This window comes from Colletotrichum orchidophilum, assembly GCF_001831195.1.
Source record: "Colletotrichum orchidophilum strain IMI 309357 chromosome Unknown Scaffold_122.1, whole genome shotgun sequence".
Lineage (NCBI taxonomy): Eukaryota > Fungi > Ascomycota > Sordariomycetes > Glomerellales > Glomerellaceae > Colletotrichum > Colletotrichum orchidophilum.
Window position 1 is genome coordinate 104660 of NW_019173078.1, and position 14639 is coordinate 119298.

Below are 14639 nucleotides of genomic sequence, written 5' to 3' on the forward strand. Positions count from 1 at the left end.
ATAATGTATGTGCCAACCTACCTAACTGTCCCCGACCTGCACCCGCACCCGCACCCGCACCTGTATCCCCTCGAGCAACAGAAACACTTATATAATAGATCCCTAGCTAGGCGTAATTCACCGGCTGAAGGTACAAGTGGACTCAACAGATATGGTATTAAAAGCGTAGCTTATGTGCTCCGCGATGCTGTTGATAAGGAATAGGCTCTTGTGGAGACCGTGATAAAGAAGCGCTTTAGGTGTGGACCGATGGCGATGCGGTGATGCGGCGGCGTCCAGTCGTCGGGATGCGGGGCCGTCCGCTAGACCACCTGGCAGGAATCAGTGGAGGGAGGGGAAAGACTGCCTCATGCGGCTTCCAGCACCCAAGATAAGGCAACCTGAGATTGCCTTACCTAACTAAGGAACCTCAAGAAAGCACAATGGCGTCTAATGCAAGCAACTGGACGTCACTGTTGCGAGATATAAGGAAAGGTGATACGTACAGTACAGCGGGTGTGCCTTACCTTAAAGGCCTTCCAGCTCTAGCGCCTCAACCCCTCACTCACTCGTGTACTTGAGGATCTTGCCTACCTTACTTACCTTACCACGTGTGGTACATGCTCAATGGGCAAATTTGTGAGGTGCCGGACTCCGATCTGGTTTCCCTCGAAATGCAAAAGCGGGGTAAGGCAATGAGATGCCTTATCGATTGCACGCTTACCTAAGGCGACACCCCACCTCAAAAAGAGCCTGGAAGTTCTCTGCTCAGTGATGCCCACTTAGATACCTAGGAACAGTACCCAAGATAAGGTACGGATACCGAGGTGCCCAAGGTACCTACCCTAAGTTAGGTACCTACCTTACTGTAGGTAAGGTAGAAGAATATTTGGGTCCACCGCCACTAGGGAAAACCTGCGGCGGACACCTGCACACCTTACTACCACGCCCACGCCTTGGCCAAAGACCAACTAAGGTAGCCGTAAAACACACAAAGTTCAGGGCCTTGTCCGTTGCCTGAACGTCACCGTCGCGCATTCCACCGTTGTCCCCGTCGCATTTGCTAGGCTCCTGACCTCACTCACCTCCCGCCATGGAATAACCTCCCCCAAGCCTCCCATCCTAATTGTTTTGGTTTACTTCTGTCTAACCCCGCAATCAATCTGCGCTTACGACCGCGCATAACTACAGACTCCGCCGCCAACCATCCGCCGACACTTTCCCTCGACCGTTCTCCCCTCTACATTCTACGCGCTGGTCGCGCCCCTCATCAACGGTACTCGACACTATGGGGAAGCGCAAAAGTTCGAGCAAACCTCAAGGACCGAAGAAGGTTCGTCTACCTGAGGAAGGGATTGTGCCTTGGCATGCAGGCTGATGCGTGTTGGTGGTACGCTGGCGACGCAATCACTGACAACGACTCACAGAGAGAGGTTCTCCCCTCCAAGTTCACATGCCTCTTCTGCAACCACGAAGACTCCGTCGCCGTAAAGCTGGATAAGAAAGCGGGTGTTGGTTCGTTGGACTGCAGAGTGTGCGGCCAGATGTTCCAGTGTAGTATCAATTGTAAGACTCTTCCTTTATTATCATTTACCCGCCATTGCTAATCCTCTGACAGACCTCTCTGCCGCTGTAGATGTATACGGCGAGTGGGTAGATGCTGCTGGTAAGTCTATTGCTTTAAACTCTAGCCGCTCTTACAAGCATCACAGAGTATGCATCTGACACACATTCGCAGATGCCGTGGCCAAGGAAGCAGGACCGGTCGGTGGGAGTCATAACAAGACCTCGAGCGTTCGTCGCGCACCCCCAAGCCGGCCAGTAGACGATGACGATGGCGACAGGAGATACGGGGGTGAGGGTATCGATGTGGATGACGATGAATACTAGATGACCTAGCAACCTTTTGGAGGTACATGGGGAGAGGCATTGTGAGATCCAGCCCAAGGTCCGAAGCGCAGACGGCCGGGAACAACAGTGCGAGAAGGAAAATAAGCCGAAAACCAAGGCTATGGGAGTTCAACGTTTAGGACAAACGGCCGCAATTAGACAGTGTAGAACCTGTCCCCAAAATCGCCGAGGCCGGGGATGATGTAGCTGTGGCAGCCAATTAGTATAACACAGACTTCTTGGCATCGCAAGGTGCGGACTTACTTCTTCTCGTCTAAACCCTATAGCAGAATGATTATCAGGCTGTGTGATCTAAGATGGACTGGGGCCGTTTTGCACATACCTGATCGACGAATGCAGTGACAACTCTCAGTTTGGGGAACTTGGCGGTGAAGTTCTGTATACCCTCTGGGCTTGCAATGAGGTTCAGGAACAAAATACGGTCCTCAGGAACACCGCGCGCCTTGAGAACCTGGACTGCCATGATGGCCGATCCGCCAGTAGCAAACATGGGATCCAGAAGAAGGACCCAGCGCTGGGCAATATCCTCTGGTAACTTGTCGTAAAATAACTTTGGCTGGGCTGTCTCCTCATCACGCTGGATCAAAATCTTGCCGATTCTGACAGAGCGGCAGCAGTCGCGTAAACCTTGCTCCATTGCCTCCCCAGCACGCATGATGGAGACACCGCAAATCTTGCCCTGGAACATGAGGCCAGAATAAGTCCGGCCAATGGGCGTTGTCACGTCATGCTCAACGGTTGGCAGATGGTTCAGCCCTTCCTCCACAAGCAGCCGAATGATGCGATTGGAGTAGAAAATGAAGTCGCCGCGCTCCGTGTTCTTGTCTCGGATGATGCTGCCGGGAATGAGTAAGTTAACAGTACTATTTCAAGAGGTGTAATACTGGTTGAGTCTCCTCGGCGTGGCATTGGTGCCTCGTAATCTACCAGGTGCTATGAACGGCAGGGCAGTACTAGTATAGAAGCGAAAGTAAGGAGCTTACGTGAGAAGGGCAATAAGCTGAGGCGTCTGGGACAGGACAACCACATTGTCTAGCTTAATCTCGGTCGACACAGTGGCCGTGGGCTTCTGACTTTCCGACCGATACAACGGGCCGACACACTGTGTAGGCCCGCTGCCGCTGGCGGATTTTGATTCTTGACTTGCCATTTGAGTAAGGCTAGTCTGGCTGCTGATTTGAATTTGCTCAAGGGAAAAGCTGGTGACGGTAAGGCAAAGAGGAAGAAAGGGAATTGGCAACGGGGTAGGAGGATAGCAATGTATGGGATAGCGGGGAGTAAGTTTCTCCAAAGACGGCTTGGCTTGGATGTCGAGCGTGGAAGGTAGAGGCCAGGTGCTGAGCTCCGGGGGTCCAGAGACCTGAAAAGTAAAGAGATGGAAATAGGGCAGCGGCCGGAGAGCTCCTGATGGATCGATATAAGGCAAGACCAGGTCTCCGCGGGAAGCCACAAGGGCTTAACGGGGTGAATGGACAGATTATGCCACGAGACACAATGGAGCTCGCCGTATCCCGTTGCTTGGGTCAGTTGCCTATGCCTTGTGTAGAGGAAGGTAACGAATTGGCCCTACGAGATATGTCTCGACTTGTGGGTAGATAATAATAGGCAGGTAACCATACCTGCGCGTCGGAGACACTGTGGCCAAGGTAGGTAATGTACCTAGTTATTACCAGGTATGTGTGAAGCCAGGTAAGGGTGGGTGCCGCTCACAAGGTACAGGCTACCTTGCAGAGAGCGAGAGATAAGGGTCATGCGGGGCTTGCTTGTGTTCCAACAGTGAGCCCGAGTCATCGGGGGGGTTCAACCCCGCCTAACTTACCTTCACTAGGTACCTAAGGTACGCTGGGTACCTTGCCTCGGGATTAAACTGCTGCACCTTAAGGTACCTGCTATGTAAGGCAAGAGGTGTTATGCAGATAAAGTACCTCAATGAAAGTCAACCTGGAAGTCTTGGATGCCGATAAGCAACCGTACTCGATAAGGTAACCGGGGATACGCTCTTCCCATATCGACCTTATGGATGATCAAGTCACGTAAGTTAGGTAGGTGCCCTCCCTCGTTACAGCCGTAAGGTACCTTACCTAAGGTGGTGCAACCCCATCAAGGAGTGAGTGCCTTAGCCACCGTCCGGTCGGGAGTTGCAAAAAGACTCCGTCCGGCGGGAACGACGCTGGGCGGCACGGCAGCCATAGCACGGCAGGAGACGTATGCCCGGGCGGAGGACAAATAGACTGAGACTTGATCAGTACTTACCTTCCTGCTTCTCGCGACGCCACACTCTCCCCTGATTCTTCCCGTTATCCAAGTGCGTCTATAACCTCAAGAGCCCCTGCGTTGCCTGTCACAAAGAAGCAATGCAATCATCGAAACATCTCACTGTTGGGAATTGACTTTGCCAAATGCCTCTTCTCTTGTGATTGCGCAAGATTGCCTTGCAAAGTCTACCCATTTCTGCTGTTTCCTTCTTCCACGATGCTTGTCGGCTGTTACCTTGACTAAGGCAGAGTCGCAAGCTAGCAGGACGTGCCTCGCCTGAAGAAGTCTCCGCGCATCACCTCACCTACATCCCTTCTCGATCCTTTCAAAAACAACCACTACCCCACGCCGTTCCCAACAGGCGCTCGCGTCGCTGCGCCCATTCAAGCACTGGACTTGTTGTTCCGCCCATCATTTTCCGTTTTCAGTCCAGTCATCACCACGCCTCGCTTACGAACAGCCTCACTTATTTAGAAACCTGCAAAGCGGTGGCTATAAACGTGTCTACGTTGGCTGCGACACAATATGGCCACCAGAGACGGGCCGAGCGTTCCGCGCAAGAAGTCAACAACCTACGGCAAGACATCGCGAAAACGACCCATACACGCTTTTCTTGACCTGTCCAATGCTTCGCGACGCGCCGGCGACGATGCCACGCAAACAACCGAAGCCTCCTCAGCGCCTGCCGACCAGCTCTACGACCTCTACGACCCACCCTCCGATGACCCCTTGCGCCTTCCGTTGCCTCGGCACGTTGAGCCTTTCTCTGATGCGACGGCAACCCAGCCGGATGGGTCGAATAAACCGAAGAAGAGGAAGGTGTCTGTAGCGCCTGTGGGCAAAGCCGAGCGCAAGATCGATGTCAAAACACCCATCATCGCTTCACCAGCGGGGCTGCCTTCCCGCACCCGCCGAGCGAAATCGCCCTTCAATATTAACACATCAAAGTCTCTGCGCGCCATCAAACAGGACTCACTACCCGGTGGTCTTGAGAAACCTAAGATACAGAAACAAGCCGGGTCACGCTCGATCGCTTCTCATCCCCGTGCCGAGGTTGAGGTTTCTCGCAGGACCGAGACCAAATTGCAAATTCGACCATCATCCTCGCAACCTTCCGAAGAGCTGTTCCGGGCAAACTCAAGCACCACAGTTACGAAACCACCAGCCACCAAACCCAAAGTGCTGTCCGAGCCGAAGCGTATCCGTCTTATTGACCAGCTAGCAGCGCAAACAGAAGATTCCGACTCCGACTCCGAATTATCAGATTCTTCGGAGCCGTCTCGAACAGCGGCGAGCAATGTTTCTCCATCTACTCCAATGAAGCCTGTTGATATGACAACGAAACCATCAATGAGGCCCAAAGTGCTTTCAAGCACCAGGAAGCTGAGATCGACATACGGAGAGCAAAGGACGCTGAAGGCAGATGAGTCGGGAGGAGACAGCCTGGGCAGCCAAATAGGCATCGACGGCAGCCAGCATGATCTGAGTCCGCCCCCGACGATGTCGAAGCTTGCGTTATTCACTTTCGAAGAAGAGGAGATTGAACAAGATGGTTCTGCCAAAGGCGGTGGCATCATCGACATCCACGCGCTAAGGCAAGCGGGTGCCAATCATCGATTTGCAGACAGCATGGCCGATTTGCTTGACAGAGTCGGCACGCCTCAGCCGCTAAGATCGCAGCCAGCCCGTTCGAGGCGCAATGCCCTGTTAGAGCTGGCGAGCAAGCTACGTGATAAGACGTTTGTTCGCCAGTTTCGCGAGCAGGGTGCGAAGGATGCCTTATTTCACGCTCTCGGACAAGAAGAGGACTTTGTCAGCGGCTTCGTCCTCTTGTCCGTTGTTCTGGTTCTCTTCACGTCATATTCGGTACCCCATCTCGTCCCACAGCTACAGACCGAAGGTATTGCGCAGCTAGCCTCGAGGATGTTCACACTCGACGAAGATATTGTCAGTATTGCGGCGTACCAGAAATCTAATCTATCTAGGAACGCACAATCATCACTTTCTGCTTTGAAATCTACTATTCAGCACCTCGATTTATGGAAGGGCTCGCCGCCTGTCACGCTGTCGCCGAGAACGGTTGCTTTGAAAGCCATATCCGTACTATGCAAGGATGGTGACAGTACCGCAACACGACATATCCTCTCTGGCTTAACAGATCAACTCTTCGGCTTCGCCGAGACGGGCTGGGAACAATGCAGAGCGCATGGGATTGAGGGAACAGACGGCGGCCTAGCGCTTTCTCTCCTAGAAGGCTACTCGATTGCAGCCATGGAATCCGACGCCAGCTCTCGATGGACAAAGCGATATCTTCCTATCCTCGCAGATATTCTGACAACAGCCATGGCACGACCTATGCAGCAGTTCGGCAATTTCGAGTCGACAGCGTTGAAATTAGCGCTAAATACAACGAACAACAATCCCGTCGCTGCAAGCGCCTTTAGTCAGGGAGATCTCTTCCGCGAGCTAGCAGAGGCTAGCGTTGCGGGCTTTGGGCTCTTGGAGCAGTCTATCCGCAAGGGGGCCTTTTCCAAGGATGTCTACGAGACACTCATGCTGCTGCTTGGCGTCATGATCAATACCTCAGAGCACTGTCCTTCAGCCCGGCAGTCCATAGACGCCTGGCAGGGGCAGGGCGGCTCATCCTTGGACAGGCTGATAGGAGTCTACCTGGAGAACCGCGAGTCGGTGGGCACAGTGAGTGATCAGGGTCATGACGATAGACACTACACAGAATCAGACTGACAAGTTTGCGCAGGCCGATTCGGTTGAGAAAACCTCAGTCGCTGTAGTCCACGGCTACTTAGCGATACTATTGGGCTACTTGTCGCTGGGTAAGCAAGTACGCCAGCGGCTGGAGGAAAAGAGTCACGGCAGTGGCACCAAGTATTTGCTCGATTCCATCCAAGAGTTCATGGCTTTGCACCAGAAGCTAGACACGGATGAGTTGACGACAAGCTTGCAAAACCTTGTCAATGAGCTCAGGCAGAGACACAGGGCCTCAAGTCGGTAGCGGCGTGAAAACGACACATGCTGAAGGGGTCGAAGGGCAAAATGGCTTCAGAGCCAATAGAGGCGGCACCATCAGTCATGGTGCCGCTGTCGCTGGCAACGTCCTTTGAAGAAGAGAGGGTGGCACTCCAGCCCAGGAGTTTTGACCGTCACAATAAATGTGATAGACGGGCACTTTGATGAAGGCCGGCGGATAGGCAGAGATTCCGGTATTATGGGCTGCGAGGAACTAGACACTTCCGTCGCCCGTCATTGGGTATTTTATGAAATATTCGAATCACATCAACTTTCCATTGGATTGCAAGCAGGGTTGAGTACAACTGGATTCAGATCATCTTGCTCCCAGTGGGCGCTCGGTACGATCAGAGCACGTCTAATATTGATCCCTTTAGTCACTTCTGTAAGGTAGCTGCGAGACAATCGACCACGACGGACTGAGGCATGGAATTTTTTTTTTGGTCGCAGAGTTCGACACGCGAGGTGCTATCTTGAATCCAGACTTGATGTGTCGTAGGACATTAGAGGCAAGCATGTTTCTATCCGAAAAAGAAAATGCGGCCTACCTAAGGCTAGACCTGAGCACAGGCCAATGTTCCAGTGCTAGCATTTAGCGGAAGCCCGTCTCTCTCAGATGTGTGCATGTGCGGCGGCGTGCCTGCGTCATATCCCGCTCTCTATGGTACCTTACCTAGTCCCAGTGCCCACCCATTCTGTGTCTCCCCACTGAGCTCCATGCGTGCACACGCCGTTCCGCCGCTCCATACCGTCCCCCCATTTCTGCAATCATTACCTTACCGTCCGCATTGCACTTCCTCAGACCTCACTTCATCCTCCTCACTATACTTCTACGTTGCAACGCCAAGAAGGATACAGCGCTTTCAACTGCTCTAATCTGTCTGCTACGACAAAAATTCTCTCCTGGCCCTCTTATTGTTACTGCGACACTAGATATACTGTAGAGTTTAAGAGCCTACCAAAAAGGCACCTTCTCTGCGTACCTGGACCGCAAGGTAAAGGCACGGCGGCAACGGGCGAGCCTTCTTTCTAAACCTTTCTTCTCTCGTCTTGCTATCCACGAGCTTTCTTCAATCAAGCACGAGTGCGGGCAGTCTCCCCCCCCCGCAGAGAGCCCAGGCGACAGAACCTCTCTTTTCTTCGCCCTATCTCCCACTTTTCAGTTACCTAAATGCCGGCGCCCAAGAATCGAAAGGTGGCCATTGTTGGCAGTCGTTCTGTCGGTCAGTCTGCTCCCCTACGCTTGCTTGACACTACTCCCAAGCCGTTCATCTTTTTGAATCAAGAGTGACATCTGTCTGGCTTGGGTGAATAGCTCAATTCGAACAATATCTTAACTGCGTACAGGCAAATCATCATTGGCAGTCCAATTCGTAGACGGTCACTTCGTTGACAGCTATTACCCCACCATCGAGAACACCTTTAGCAAAACTATTCGCCACAAGGGCCAGGAATTTGCGACAGAAATTGTCGACACTGCAGGACAAGTATGTCATCCCCAAATTACTCCCCAGCGACGACTAGACCAGACGGCGAGATGTGTACGAGAATGAGAGCCGAAAGAGCTGTACATGGGGTCAGAGGACCGAGGCTGGACAGATGCCCGGCTGACAGGCAACGAAAACAAAAAACAGGATGAATACAGTATTTTGAACTCGAAACATTTCATCGGCATCCATGGCTATATGCTGGTCTATTCGGTTTCATCTTTGCCGTCCTTTGAGATGGTGCAAGTAATCCGCGAGAAGATTCTGAATCACTTGGTAATCAATCCTGCGGAATGAGCAAGCAAGAGCAAAGTTACTGACTGGAATCTTGACAGGGTACCGATTCAGTCCCCATAGTCATCGTCGGCAATAAGAGCGATCTCCGTCCCGAGCAACGACAGGTCAGCGCTGAGGAAGGCAAGAGAGTAGCAGAGAAGATACAATGCGGATGGACCGAAGCCAGTGCGCGATACAACGAGAATGTCGGAAAGGCCTTTGATATTTTGATAGCTGAGATTGAGAAGGCCCAAAATCCGGGCGAGACAGCAGAGGGCGGTAAATGCATTCTTATGTAGAAATTCGCCGAGATTGCTACATCAATTACAGATACCTATAGTCAAATCCAGATCAGTTTATAAAGGTTAGCCGACCGGCGCAGGCATTCTGAAATGGTGACTTGGTAGCAAGCGGTGGCCCAGTGGTGTCTTGTACGCACGGCGATCTGAGAAGTCAATTGGAGTGCACGGAGACATTGGGCAGTGAATGACTCGGAAATGGGATGCTCTCCGGCGCGCGGATACAAAGTCATTAAGGCACAAATACTGCAAAATCCTAATGATCTCTGAGCCAAGCCCTCTCCCCACGGAAGACGTGGATATAATGCATATATATGATTTGGGTTGCGGGGGAAAAGAAGTTTGAAAAAAAGTGCTGGAGCTTTGGGCAGTGAGCATGCTTTACATACCTTACCTTAGGTAATGGAGGTAAGGTACCATAGCCTGTAGGTCCCAGGGACGGATGGAATCGACCCGACGCACACGTGCTTGGTGGGCGCAAATGGATCCTGCCTTACCTTGAGCAGTTTGGTTGCGTTGCGGGACCATTCGCGCTGCCCCTGATGTTGAGGGGACAGCCCAATCCGACACACCATCGTTCCCTTCTGTATCTTATCCTCCAGAAGCCTCTTTCCGGCCGTCTCATGAGAACCTAGAAAGCAATAAAGACGGGAAACTTCCGTCTTCTTTGCATGCCTGGTCGTTGGCATACTGACACGCACCCCCCAACTTAGGCACCTCTGGGAACCCTGCACTGGAAATCCCCGCCATCTGCCTCATTGGTGCAACACCTCGAGTCAAATGTCGAGCGCTTAACAACAAAACAAAGCTTTGAGGCAAACAAGCCTTGGCTGAACACTCATTGCTGATCAAGCAAGGTGTGCTTTTTCACAGATCTAACAGGTGTTTTCATGCCTTGCATTGCGCTTACCTTACGTTGCCGTCATTTCTCTTGCCTTCTTCCAGCTTCACATCATACAACACCCTGCTTCCGACCCCATTATTTAGCCGGCCAACCTGCTCCTCATCTTCGGCTGAGGGCTGTTACTATTGAAAAGAGCATGATCTGTCCCTTTTGTGGAAAGGCTGGCGGAGAAGAGTACGAGATGTTGCTGGTAAGTCTTAATCTCCAAAGTCTCTCCGGTAAGCTGATTGCAACCCAGCATATGGAGACTTTTCACCCAGATGAAGACAATTCTCACTCTTCGCCACCCACTACACGGGCACCGCGAGAGCGGTATGTCGAGTGTCCAATCGAGGGTTGCGGTGAAACCATTTCCCTGGCCGAGATTGACTACCACATGGACCTTCACCTGGAAGAAGACCGCCCAGTGGCTGAAAACCCAAATACTCAGGCCGTTATTCAATCTCAGGTCCCTAATACGACTACTGTGGCTGCCGCCTCCAGCAGTCACCGCGAATTCGCTGCCGAAAGTCAGAAAGCAGCCATTGAGCAATGGGGAAAATTGCTTTCAATGCCAGCCAATTCGAAAGGCAAGGAAGGAGAAAAACGACTCGGAGTACGAATTTCCCTATCGACACTTGGACCCAGAATTCCAACTGATTCTTCTTAGAAAGCAGAACTAGGAAAATATGCACATGAACAACAGATGCCAGATTGGCTCGTGTCTCTCCTCCACAAAGGCGGCGAAGTCAAGAGTGATGGCGAGTTCTCTGGTCGTTGGATAGTCGAGCGACACTGACATAGCTAGGTGTGATTTCTGTTCTCGAGCAGCTTCTGAGCCAGAGCAAGTCTACCGAATATGCCTTCTTATGCGACCCGGCCGTCCAGCATGTATCAAAGCTCAAGAAAGAAGGTACCAAGGTCCCAGCGAGTTATTCGGAGAAACTCGTGCTCATTGAAATCTAGGAGGATTTTGCGGCTACCGCAATATTCAAATGATGATCTCTTACATTATTGGCGCTAATGCCCGTGGCACGGAACATTTCAGGGGTCGGCTACCTACCATATTCGAGATCCAGGAACTCATCGAGAGGGCCTGGGACCTCGGCATCAACTCCCAGGGTCGCATCGAAACTGGTGGCATCAAAGGGACTCGCAAGTACATTGGTACTCCGGAGGTAAGATAGCAGTCTCTAGTGACGCCAAAACTCAACCTAACTCGTTGGGCCCCTAGGCCCAGGCACTATTCGTTGGTCTTCAAATCCCGTGGGTGTATTAAACCTTCAGCTTTCCAGGAGCAAATGGTTGACACTGAGGCAGATGCACCGCACAGGGATTCAGAGACCATGAACCTGGAAGCTCTGAGGCGAAGCTGATGATGGCCGTCGAGCAGTATTTCAAGGAGGGGACGCATAGCCAAGGCTCTAAAGTGACTTGCACATCGCTGCCACCTATATACTTCCAGCATGCTGGTAAGTCTTTTTCAAAGTCACCTGCGTCACAGTCTGCTAAACGGGTGGATCGCGTCTAGGCCATTCATTGACCATTGTTGGCTTTGAGAAACAAAAACATGGCCCTGCTAATCTGCTTGTCTTTGACCCTGTCTTTCGCGATCCACCCGCACTTGCCCGACTTATCGGCCAAACCTTCAAGCACAAATCGGCAGATGAATCTCTTAAACCTTATCGCCGGGGCGCTAAGTACCTCCGACGATATCGCGAGTTCGAAATCCTCAGGTAGGCCGTGAGCACAGAAATCGGCTTTGAACCAGACTAGGCCTGACCCATTTCGCAGACTTGATAACCGAACTCCTGCGCTTTTGACCGCGCACAGTAGCTCTTGATGTTGAAACCAGCATAGAAGCTGCTAAGCTGAGAAATGCTATTTGTACACAGCTCATTGATGTTGGTCACTCAGCTCGCTGTTGAGCGAACCAGTCCTGCAGCTTCGCAAGAGCACGGCCGCGATGGGATATCTTATTTTTCGCCGCCTTATCCATCTCGGCGTAGCTTGATTACTCATTAGCGAGGGAATCATGGGCCAAACACTGCACAATGGGCTTACGTCTGACCATCATACTCGAAAATAGCATCCCATCCTTGGCGTGGTTAGCAATCATCCGCATAGAGGCCTGCCTAGAAGCTTATGAGAGTCATACTTACCGAAGTCATCTGGGCCTCGAGGCGGCACGATCTTGCCCTGGTTCTAATGTTGGCATAATCCAGGCACAGCAATGTTAATGGCTTACTCTGGTCCGTCCCTGGAAAAGGAGAGGCTCGCGTCCAGGACCCGGTGAGTAGGCAAATGTGCACACAGCATCAGCAGATTTATCCTTATAAGCGACTAGTAGATTGTTGAGACCCTGGTGGCCGATGGATTCCATGAACCATTTTCTTGGTGGGGGTGGTCAGTAACCGAAAGTGTTATCCGAAGGACAGACAGTAAGAGACACTGGGCCCAACATAACCTACATATACGGGCCAGGAAGATCGCCGAGAGCCTTGAAGCAGAGGCAAGTGTCTTCGACCAGAACAGGTCCCTGGATCTGAGAGAAGAAATGAACCAATCAATATACCATGAATTGCACATTATATGTCCAAAGATCCAGCAACTCACAGTCTCGGCGGCCTTGCGGCACTTGGCTAGGGTGACTTCTTCGACTGTGCCTTGGACTTCCTCCAGATCGACAGCGTGGCTTTGTACCGTGATTGCAGGCTCCAGGATGGCCTTGACCTCCCGCAGCTTGTTGGCGTTGCCAGTAATGAATTTGACCACCGGCGGCGTAGACATGACGAGGAAAGATGCGAGGCTGTAGACCTGGGTCGGGTAATGAGTGCTGGTTGAAGGGTAAGGTATGCCCATAAACTGCCAGCTGGATTCGGCAACTTACTCGTTACGGTACTTGTGTTATGTATGTAAGAATGTCATCATATCTCCGTGTTTCAATATTGCAAGAGGATTACCCGCCTCTGTTGCATTATCCGAGCTTCTCACATCATTTACCTGCATGTACCTTTGTATATGATTGTTCGACGTTGCTGGCATAGAAAAGACATGGGCGTGATTAGACCCACTTACGAGACGTGAGAAACGCTGCGAAGTAAAATCTTCAACGGTTTTTTGATGGGTGAAACTGACCACATCTAGAATCTTCTTGTGTACGAAACTGTGTATGCACCTCGCTTGCCCCTCCAGTGTCATAGAAATGTGTGACGGCAAAGTGCAATGAAGAAGTTCATTTTACTCCTCTTGTCAACCAACCCCCCCCCCCCCCCCCCCCCAACCAAAACCCCCCCCCCCACCCGCACACCCCCCCCCCACACCTCTGCCTGTACCACTTTCTAGTCCCCTCCCCCTCCCCCTCCCCCCCCCCCCCCCCCCCCCACCCCCCCCCCCCCCCCCCCCCCCAAAAAAAAAAACAGCCTCGCAAGAAGACCAAGCTCATGGTCAAATTGTTGACTCATCGTCATTCGTCCTAGTCCATCCTATCATAACGAAAAGTCCTTCTTCCATTGCTCAAGCCAGGCCTCGACCCTCGAAATGTTCACCTCCATCTCGTCAGCCGTATTACTCGTAAGCTCGACGACTATTTCCTCGTCAAAAGCCTCCCTGGCCTCTTGAAGTAGGACCTCCATGATTTCCGAGTCTAGATTCTCCTGAAGCTTGGCCTCGGGATATTTCCTGCGTAAAGGAAATCCTGCCGTGTTAGCCTTCGTCGTCTTTCCCGGCGACTCTCTCTCTCCCTCTCTCTCTGTGCCGCTGAGGGGAACAAGAGGAGGGAAGGGGGGAGAAGGAGAAGCAGGAGGGAAAGGAGGAAGAAAGCAAAGCTTCATAGCCTTGCTTACCTTGCTGATAGACGGTCATAGAGCGTGGTCGAATCCACACGCAGCACAACGACGAGGTCGATCCAACTCTTGGGGAATAAGTCGCAGGCGTGCCAGTCAATAATATAGCCTCCCTCTTGAATGTCGCCCTCAATTGCATCAAGTAACTGAATCCCACATTCGTAAGTATAGCGAATATCCAAGTAATTGATCTGATGAGTGCCTCTAATCGCGGAGGAAGACTCCAAACTTCGCAACAGGCCAGAGTAGGACGACAGACCTTGTCCTCATCAACGATCCAGCTCTGAAAATCGGCATCCCAGCCCTCGTGGCACTCCCGGTCTTTGACAACTTGGTTGACCGAAAGGTGCTTGAGACCTGTCCGCCTGGCGAGCTCTTCGCAATGCGTCGTTTTGCCCACGCCCGGCGTACCAGTGACGATGATGTTTGGTGACGTTCTCATTTTTGAATAATTCTGTTTTAACGTCAATTACGGCTGGAAGTAGAACCCTCCAGACGTCACTTAGGATCTTGCGGTTTCCAGGCTGAATATAGCTATAACAAGGGCCGGATGAGAGTGGGAGAGAAAGATAGAGTGAGAAGCAGGGTGGGAAAAGCTTCGCTAATTGCATTGCATTGCATGTAAGTGAGTCCAAAGAGGGCCACTTTTTTGGCATGATGCGCTACCTAAGGTAAT

The 14639-nt window shown here is 51.9% G+C and overlaps 7 protein-coding genes across 7 annotated transcripts; 4 read left to right on the forward strand and 3 right to left on the reverse strand.

The window, feature by feature from the left end:
* Positions 1-1267: 1267 nt before the first annotated feature.
* Positions 1268-1869, forward strand: CORC01_11354 (uncharacterized protein; the record flags this gene model as incomplete). Its single annotated transcript, XM_022622979.1, has 4 exons — positions 1268-1312; positions 1407-1545; positions 1598-1645; positions 1718-1869. 4 exons carry the CDS (start codon positions 1268-1270, stop codon positions 1867-1869), a joined length of 384 nt encoding a protein of 127 aa, XP_022470510.1.
* Positions 1870-2024: 155 nt separating this feature from the next.
* CORC01_11355 (uracil phosphoribosyltransferase) lies at positions 2025-3040 on the reverse strand (the record flags this gene model as incomplete). The annotated part of the gene is made up of 4 exons (XM_022622980.1): positions 2025-2076; positions 2134-2150; positions 2213-2726; positions 2874-3040. The coding sequence occupies 4 exons, from the start codon at positions 3038-3040 to the stop codon at positions 2025-2027; spliced, it is 750 nt and encodes a 249-aa protein (XP_022470511.1).
* Positions 3041-4671: 1631 nt separating this feature from the next.
* Positions 4672-7159, forward strand: CORC01_11356 (uncharacterized protein; the record flags this gene model as incomplete). Its single annotated transcript, XM_022622981.1, has 2 exons — positions 4672-6843; positions 6905-7159. 2 exons carry the CDS (start codon positions 4672-4674, stop codon positions 7157-7159), a joined length of 2427 nt encoding a protein of 808 aa, XP_022470512.1.
* A 1185-nt stretch (positions 7160-8344) lies between these two features.
* CORC01_11357 (Ras family protein) lies at positions 8345-9235 on the forward strand (the record flags this gene model as incomplete). Its single annotated transcript, XM_022622982.1, has 4 exons — positions 8345-8396; positions 8521-8660; positions 8808-8936; positions 8996-9235. 4 exons carry the CDS (start codon positions 8345-8347, stop codon positions 9233-9235), a joined length of 561 nt encoding a protein of 186 aa, XP_022470513.1.
* A 1878-nt stretch (positions 9236-11113) lies between these two features.
* On the forward strand, positions 11114-12021 carry CORC01_11358 (peptidase family C78; the record flags this gene model as incomplete). Its single annotated transcript, XM_022622983.1, has 3 exons — positions 11114-11296; positions 11452-11590; positions 12014-12021. The coding sequence occupies 3 exons, from the start codon at positions 11114-11116 to the stop codon at positions 12019-12021; spliced, it is 330 nt and encodes a 109-aa protein (XP_022470514.1).
* Positions 12022-12027: 6 nt separating this feature from the next.
* CORC01_11359 (Ham1 family protein) lies at positions 12028-12980 on the reverse strand (the record flags this gene model as incomplete). The annotated part of the gene is made up of 6 exons (XM_022622984.1): positions 12028-12127; positions 12183-12216; positions 12281-12323; positions 12367-12511; positions 12590-12663; positions 12735-12980. The coding sequence occupies 6 exons, from the start codon at positions 12978-12980 to the stop codon at positions 12028-12030; spliced, it is 642 nt and encodes a 213-aa protein (XP_022470515.1).
* A 626-nt stretch (positions 12981-13606) lies between these two features.
* CORC01_11360 (POS9-activating factor FAP7) lies at positions 13607-14405 on the reverse strand (the record flags this gene model as incomplete). The annotated part of the gene is made up of 2 exons (XM_022622985.1): positions 13607-13786; positions 14223-14405. 2 exons carry the CDS (start codon positions 14403-14405, stop codon positions 13607-13609), a joined length of 363 nt encoding a protein of 120 aa, XP_022470516.1.
* Between the last annotated feature and the right edge of the window lie 234 nt (positions 14406-14639).